Source organism: Archocentrus centrarchus, chromosome 16 (assembly GCF_007364275.1).
Source record: "Archocentrus centrarchus isolate MPI-CPG fArcCen1 chromosome 16, fArcCen1, whole genome shotgun sequence".
Taxonomy (NCBI): domain Eukaryota; kingdom Metazoa; phylum Chordata; class Actinopteri; order Cichliformes; family Cichlidae; genus Archocentrus; species Archocentrus centrarchus.
Window position 1 is genome coordinate 20,432,847 of NC_044361.1, and position 7,749 is coordinate 20,440,595.

General features: G+C 37.2%; 1 protein-coding gene across 1 annotated transcript; it reads left to right on the forward strand.

The window, feature by feature from the left end:
- The first annotated feature begins 3,775 nt into the window (after positions 1-3,775).
- Positions 3,776-7,275, forward strand: LOC115795122 (sialoadhesin-like). Its single transcript, XM_030750921.1, has 9 exons — positions 3,776-3,872; positions 4,066-4,419; positions 4,933-5,223; positions 5,778-6,029; positions 6,125-6,385; positions 6,501-6,591; positions 6,869-6,961; positions 7,091-7,154; positions 7,240-7,275. The coding sequence occupies exons 1-9, from the start codon at positions 3,824-3,826 to the stop codon at positions 7,273-7,275; spliced, it is 1,491 nt and encodes a 496-aa protein (XP_030606781.1). The 5' UTR covers positions 3,776-3,823.
- The last annotated feature ends 474 nt before the right edge of the window (positions 7,276-7,749 follow it).

Consider the following 7,749-nt stretch of genomic DNA (forward strand, 5'->3'; position numbering starts at 1 on the left):
TCCAGCATTTATAAATTTAATACACCACTTTGTGTTTTCTAAATAGATGTTTCAGTAATGTAAACCTCACTTTGAACATTAAATTTTCATTTACAATCAGACTGCAGGTGTTGCTTCATCATGGCTTGAATGATATTTCATCTGTGAAATATGCACAAATCTTTCTCACTCAGTTGTAAAATAAAAAAAAAATGGTGTGCAGAATTGTCTGTCAGTATAATATACTACACAGTCTGGCAAGAATAAAGGGCAGCTAACTTGAGCGCAACTTATCAATGACTGCTTTCAAGAATGTTTCAACAAACTGACCAGAAGATGGTGCCGAAAAATCCTACAAACAGGATGTCAGGTCATCTTCTTCTTACTGTGATCATAGCATATGTATGTATATATGTACCCCTAGCTCATTAACAGGTAGGCCAGTCTCAACAAAACTTTGTATAAATGTCACACATAATGTCATGGTCCTCTGGGGGGGGGGGGGGGGGGGGTCCTTTGGACTCCACCCATGGTTCCAAGGCTCACCTTGTGGCTGATCTGACACACCTGCTCTTCATTTCCCTAATGGAGTGGCGGACTCTCAGTCAACGCTAGGTCGTTGCCTCAGCAAGGACACACAATATAATCCTCTAATACAAGATATACTCACCTGTGCATGTTATCCTTCCACAGAATGTTCTGATTGTCATGTTGACCACATGATGGGTGCTGAAAAACAGATCAGCAGCAGCTGAAAAATCACTTAGAATATGAACTCTAGCTTAATCATATCTTGCTACCCATAAAATAATGAAAAAAAATCATGTTGGCTGATGTTATATTGAAAGGTATATATTTGAGAACTATTTCTCCTCGCATACCTTTATGTGTAATTCAGTGTCTTTTTTCAGTGATTGCATTATTTATGCTTTAAGCATTGTTTAAAAAATAGAACCAGAGGTTTCTATCTTAAAATATTAAACAGGTTAATGATAAAAATTAAAATGACACTTATTAGTTAGAAGAAAAAAAAGACAGTTCACTCTGTTTTCTCATTTTATGGCAGTTTAGTCCACTACTGTTCAGTTGCAATGTGAAAATTATTACTTAAGACACATATTAGTGTAAACCATGTAAAAAGGTTTTGAAACTTTATTGTTGTTGTAATGAAATTTACTGTAAAAAAATGTATTTCACTAAGAGAAAGTGTTGTTTTATTTTCTTTTAAATCAAAGGAAAAGGGGTCCATAGAGATATTAGGAATGCCGTTTCAATTTGAAATGATCCATTCAGATCTCTTTTTGAAACCAAAGTCAAATTCGGTACTTATAGGCAATAATGTCATAAACATTTTTCTTTTTGCAGAGCTTGAGGTCAGTAAACATGGATATTTCTTGAAACTTTATCGCCTTATCAATATCAAAGTGAAATACACACCACTTTTATAAGATACATAAACTGAACCTAAAAAACTAAAAATGATTTTCTTTTCATTATTTTAATCAAGGTTTCAAAGACTTTTAGAAAATGATCACATTTTCCAGTAATTGATTGATTGATTGATTTATGTAAATTACTATGATATCCATTAATCAGGCTGTGATTAGCTTCTATTGTTACTGTTTGTTAAATCTCAACTGTTCCTTCAGAAGAGATGAGGTCGGCCTTAAAATGGAGGAGCCTGATCAGCTCTCATCCACGTTAACAGCTTCAGCAGAATAAACAGCAGCAAAGAAAAGAAGTCATTGTGACCTATTTTAGTGTCCAGGTAAAAAGAAAAAACTATATCTGTTAATTCTTCACTCATATGTGTGTGTGTGTTGATTTAATTACTGATGAGTTCCGGTGGATTTTTTTGTTCACAGATTTGCTCTTAGCTTTCATGGGTAACTCAGCTACCACTGGCATCAGCGCTCCCAAAATACTGTCCAGGGGGAGCAACAAAGAGGACACAGTCAGGATGCAGGACTTACTCATACAATGTGAAGAGGATCTCTGGAGTGTGAAAGGAGAGCAAATTTCATCTGCGCAGGACATTTGTTTCACTCACAGCTTCACTTATGCTGAATTACCCATTCAAGAGAGCAACAAGGTGTATCCATACATGTGTGAAATACTTAACCCTACCTTTGTTGGGAAGGTGGATGCACAAATGACTGAATTCACTGTGAATAGTTCTGTCAAAACAACAGATCAAAAAGAAGATACTGATTTGTGATGAGTGAAGGAACAACCGCAAACAGTCCCCGTGGTGCTACTGGTGGTGTGTGCGAAGGCTTGTTTTGTAAAATCTCCATTAAAGGTGTTTTTCTCTCTCAACTTATGAAGAGGAAATAAGACCAGTAAGACACACTCTTACTATAACAAAGACTGGGTGTCTTTGTTATAGTAAGAGTGTGAAGAGAAATCATGTAAGACTACATGTTTCATGACTACATGTGGGAATCAACTAAGTAAAGGGAGTCCTGTGTTGACAGCGCTGCAAAAACAATTACCATATCCAACAGAAGGTCCAGTCATTTCCTTATAGACAAAAAGAGTATTTAAAATGTGTTTTCTCATTAAATAAAATTACTTCATGATTTTTAAGAATATTGCGCATTTGCATAACTTTACATGTATGTATGCATTCATTTTCAGTAAGTTCACGTTATTGCTTTTAATGGCTACTAGTGTTTAAGAGAAATAGTCCATCCTTGTATAACCCCGGTCTCATAGTTTTATTGAAAACTTGTATTTTGCTGAAACGTCAATACATTGTACTCTACTAGTTTCTGTCGTTCGCGCAGGATTCATGACTTATCTGCATTACATTATCATTATCATTGTCTTGAATTAGAATAATAAATTTATTAATAGATTTGTCACTAATTTATTTGTATCACTGCTTAATCTGCACCAGACATAGCAGCGTTTCCAAACCTTTGAATAGTGCTATGTGTATGTGTGTTGCTTACTTTTTGCTGTTAAAACTGAATTCACATGACTTTACCTGTTTCTGCTTTTAGTAGTTACTAGTGTTTAAAAGAAATAGTCCATTATTATTATTATTAATCTCATATTGCTTTATTGATGCTTCTACATGTTGCACTGGAGATATAACAGTCTGTAACTAAAATATAAACATATTTGCTAAACCCTCCATTTACCTCTTGGTTTTGCAGACTGCTTGTGAGTCTTTTTTTTTTTGAGTTTCTTTTGGTTAGCTGACCAAACAAAGTCACATAAGAAACCGCCACCAAAACTATTTTTAACAAGTATCTCTTTTTATATAATAAATGAATGACACAACATATATAAATTAGGGCATGACTTTATTATTGTTTCTATAATTTTTTTGTCATTGCAAAGTTCAGCTTGAGTTCAAGGTGAAATTTGTAAACTGAGCTTGTATTAAATACCTCTGCAGAAGTAGTAGAAGTACTTTCAAGTCACTGGGTCTAAGAGGCCTCGTTGACTTGAACTGCTGTAACAAAACAATTTGCTAAACACTTGAAAAATAAAGTATTTATTATCTCATAATCTCATCTTGTTCCCTATCTCCTAACAGTTTTTCTGTTATTCTCCCAAGACTCCTTTGATAAAGTCCCTATCATCAAACCATCAAATGTATTAAATCAGATACATTTTTATCATGGAAATCTATTTTTATGTGACAAATGGTGATTAATAAGATGGGCTTCCCCATTATACAGCATAAGAAACAACACTGATTTTTGTGTGTGTGTGTGTGGTAAAGTGGATGTAGTGGGTATTAAAAGCAGAATGGAAACTAAACAAGTCACTTCTCCCCACGAGGAAATAAAAGCAACAACATATATTTGTCATTTGTGCTGAAGAAGAGATGAATGCTCTACAGTGGCTCTTGTTTTTCATATGCATTTGCTTTAAAGGTATGGTGAGTTGTATATATTTAGCTGTAATTTTTAATTCTCACAAACTCTAGAACTGAACAGTCTGCTTTCTGTCTTATGATTTGTCTTTATTGGTCTTGGCAGTTTTCAGAGGAATGTGCACTTTGTTTCCTGCATTGAAGCTGTCCTTCTCTCATTGGTTGTTCTCATTTTCCTGTGCAATTTATTACAGTTAATCAAACAAAAGCATCATCTTGGACTGTTGAAGTGCCGTCCTCAGTTAAAGGTCTCCTCAGCTCATGTGTGGTGTCCCTGCCCTACAACTATCCACATGCCACAGTCAATAGATTCACGGGGATTTGGACCAATGATGGAAATAACGTCATCTTTCATCCAACTGAATCTAAAATTCTGGAGCAGTATAGGAGACGAACACAACTTCTTGGAGACGTCACAGAGAAGAACTGTTCTCTGATGATTGAAAATCTTCAACAAAGTGATGGAGGGCCTTTTCACTTTAGGATTGAACTTGGAGGCTACAACAGTTTTTCCTATTCAAATAACAAAGTCTCTATTTCAGTGATTGGTAAGTAAAATATTAGTAAACACTGTGAACAATAAAATCACACTTAATCAAATTCTGGAAAAAAGGTTGAAAGTTACAGTTTGATTAGGAAAACGTGCAGACTTGGGAAGATAAATTCATGACAAACAAAGCCCCCACTCTGGTCCTGTTATTTTTTTAAACCAAACTGTGTCTCTCTTTTGTGGACAACAGCTCAAAACAGGACACCCCACCCCCCCCCCCCCCCCCCCCCCACCCCCCCCCCCCCCCCCCCCCCCCCACACACACACACACACTATTTCCTTGTAGTGTGTATTAGTGATATATTTGATTTCTGTGTTGGTAATCTCAGTCTCATGTTATAATTTTCAAAACTTAATTTATAATTTATCAACAAACTTTTTTAATATGAAAAAAGGTAAGCGGTTAATTCAAATATTTAAAAAACATAAAAAGACTGCTCAAGACATTTAGTGCTCTCTGTGTTGCATTACAGTAGACTTGTGATTTTCATGATCCTTCTTATTAACACAGGTGACCCAAGTCCCACTGATTTCTCTATGCCAGAGGAGGTAAAGGAGGGTCAAACTGTGTCTGCATCCTGCTCTGTGTCTCACTCCTGCCCCAAATATCCACCTTCTTTCCACTGGAGTCACTCTGGAGAGCAGCGTTTTCAAGCACAGCAGCTTCAAAATGGCCAGTGGATGGCAACATCTACTTTGACCTTTCATTCAAACCGCACTGATCACAACAAACCTTTAAAATGCAGAGTAACATACCATGGGGGAAAGAACCAGGAAACATCCAAGACGCTTAAAGTAAAATGTAAGTGTGCAGTTATACATACATGCTGAGGGTAAAAGAAAATCTTTCATCTACTATAAACCTTTATAAGATGTGAAACAGTTTAGAGTTTTCATAAATAAACTGAATGAAGATGAAATCTAAAACCAAACCTAAGCAGAAAAATTGCTAAATTTTACGATTTGAAATATCACGTTAGATTTTGTTTCAGCACCAAATGTGACGCTGTGTTATCCATAAAAATAGATTCATTATGGTCTAATTTTTGCAACTTCTGCAGGACTACTTTCAGTCACAGTCACAGGATTCACAGTCATCGTGACTCATCTACATTATCACCACAGTCAGCATTAAGTTGTCTGGTATTTACACTGCTTGTGACACAAAGAACAGCAAATTCTGTCTGATCCTCTTTATCAAATACAACATTTTGAAATAGCTTTGAGAATTATCATTCCCTAAAGTTTTAATTTAGCTCCACCATGATGTGGTGCTAAATGCAACAGAAGCTCCCCTGTGAACTCACTGTGTAACATGCTGCACACTAAAATAAACGGCTAAATGTGTCTGTGCAGATGCTCCAGTGAATGTGAAGGTTGAATACCAGTCAGACGTAAATGAAGGCGAAACTGTAAACCTGAAGTGCTCCAGTGATGCTAACCCTGTCAGCAGCTATGAGTGGCACAGTGAAACTGGTGCTCTGCTGTATAAAGGACAAACCTACACAATGTTAAATGTCTCCAGACACTCAGTAGAGGCCCTGTACTGCACTGCTATCAACAAGGAAGGACGAGCCAGATCAAACCCCGTGCAGCTCAGTGTGTTATGTAAGTAAATAGAAGAAATCCAGATTTTTCTGTTTCATTCAAACATATTTAATAAAAGCACAACTATTTCCTAATTCTATTTGCTGTCCCTACAGATGCCCCTGACATTAAGACTTCCTCTAAGTGCTCTTCATATGACGGCATTATAAAGTGTGAGTGCATCGTAGAGTCTAAGCCTCCCAGCATGGTTCACTTTGTTCTTGCTGACAGAGTCCTGCAAAGCACCAAAGTAGAAAAAAATAGCTCAGTTACTACTGGGACTCTGCAGACAGACTTTGGATCCTTCAAGCTCATTCACTGCCTGGCAAACAACATGCTGGGAAATGCTAACCTCACACTCTCTTTACCTGTTACTGGTAAGAAATGACTTTGAATCTCAACAAAAAAGCACAGATTATTAACACGCTATACTTTGATGACATAAATAAATTAATTAATTAAAATGATCATCATGCTTTTCTTTTTGGACAGACAACATGCACATTATTTTTATCGCCTCTGGAGCAGGTGTGATTTTGCTGATTATTTTGACAGCCACCGTAGTGGGAGTTGTTAAAATATGGTGAGTTGTTACACAAAATTGAATTATCATTAAAGGTATCTATGCACACTATAAGGCATTTAAAGAAAAACAAACAGCCTGTACAAAGACATATGTTTAAGTCATTCATGTTGGAAAAGCTTTAAAACATCTGTCATACTTACTTTACATCACAGTGACAAGTATAAGAGCAGATATTCAATTTTTTAAGTTCATGACTGCTGATATTTAATTTCAGAGGTTGTGAAAAGGGTTTTTCTGATGTTCTGAATTAAGAAGATAAAAAAAATTCTGTCAGCAGGCGGCGATCAGGAGAGAATCCAACATCTGACCTGATTATTCTGAAGACTGACAGACCTGTGGAGATCCCTCATTATGCCCCCACACAAAGGTTTTAATTCTTCACCTCAGTTTTCAAAGAAACAAAACAAAACACTCATGATTAAATATGATACAAGGAGATGTGATTTTGTGTGTGTGTTTTAAAGAAAACCATTTTCATTTTGCATTCTTTCTGCAGGAAAGAGAACTATGAGGACGTGTACTGCAATGCAGTTTACAGCAACGATAATGTCTATTGCAACGTAGGGGTGGGTAAACTTTTCTTCATTCATTCATTCTATGCATGCATGAAAGGAGGGAGTCAGATAATCTCGTTTTTCCATGCAGACTGACTGGGATGAGTCAATATATGCCAATGTGTAACATCTGTGGAAGACCAGCTGCAGTCCAACGTTGTGTGCTCTGATGGCAGTCAAGAAAAATATTTAAAAACTCTTCTTGATATTTTTGTAGTATATCACATTTATATTATGTAACAGCAGCACGGTGGCGCAGTGGTTAGCACTGCTGCCTCACAGTTAGAATACCATCTGGAAGGCCTGGGTTCGATTCCACCTTGGCCCAGGCCTCTCCCTCTAACTGTGTGGAGTTTGCATGTTCTCCCCGTGCTTGCGGGGTTTCCTCCGGGTACTCCGGTTTCCTCCCACATTCCAAAGACATGCAACTTACTGGGTTAGGTTAATTGGCTAATCTAAATTGCCCATAGGTGTGAATGAGAGCATGAATGTGAGTGTGAAAGGTCGTCTGTCCCTCTGTGTTGGCCCTGCAACAGGCTGGCGACCTGTTCAGGTTGTACCCTGCCTCTCGCCCTATGGACAGCTGGGATAGGCTCCAGCC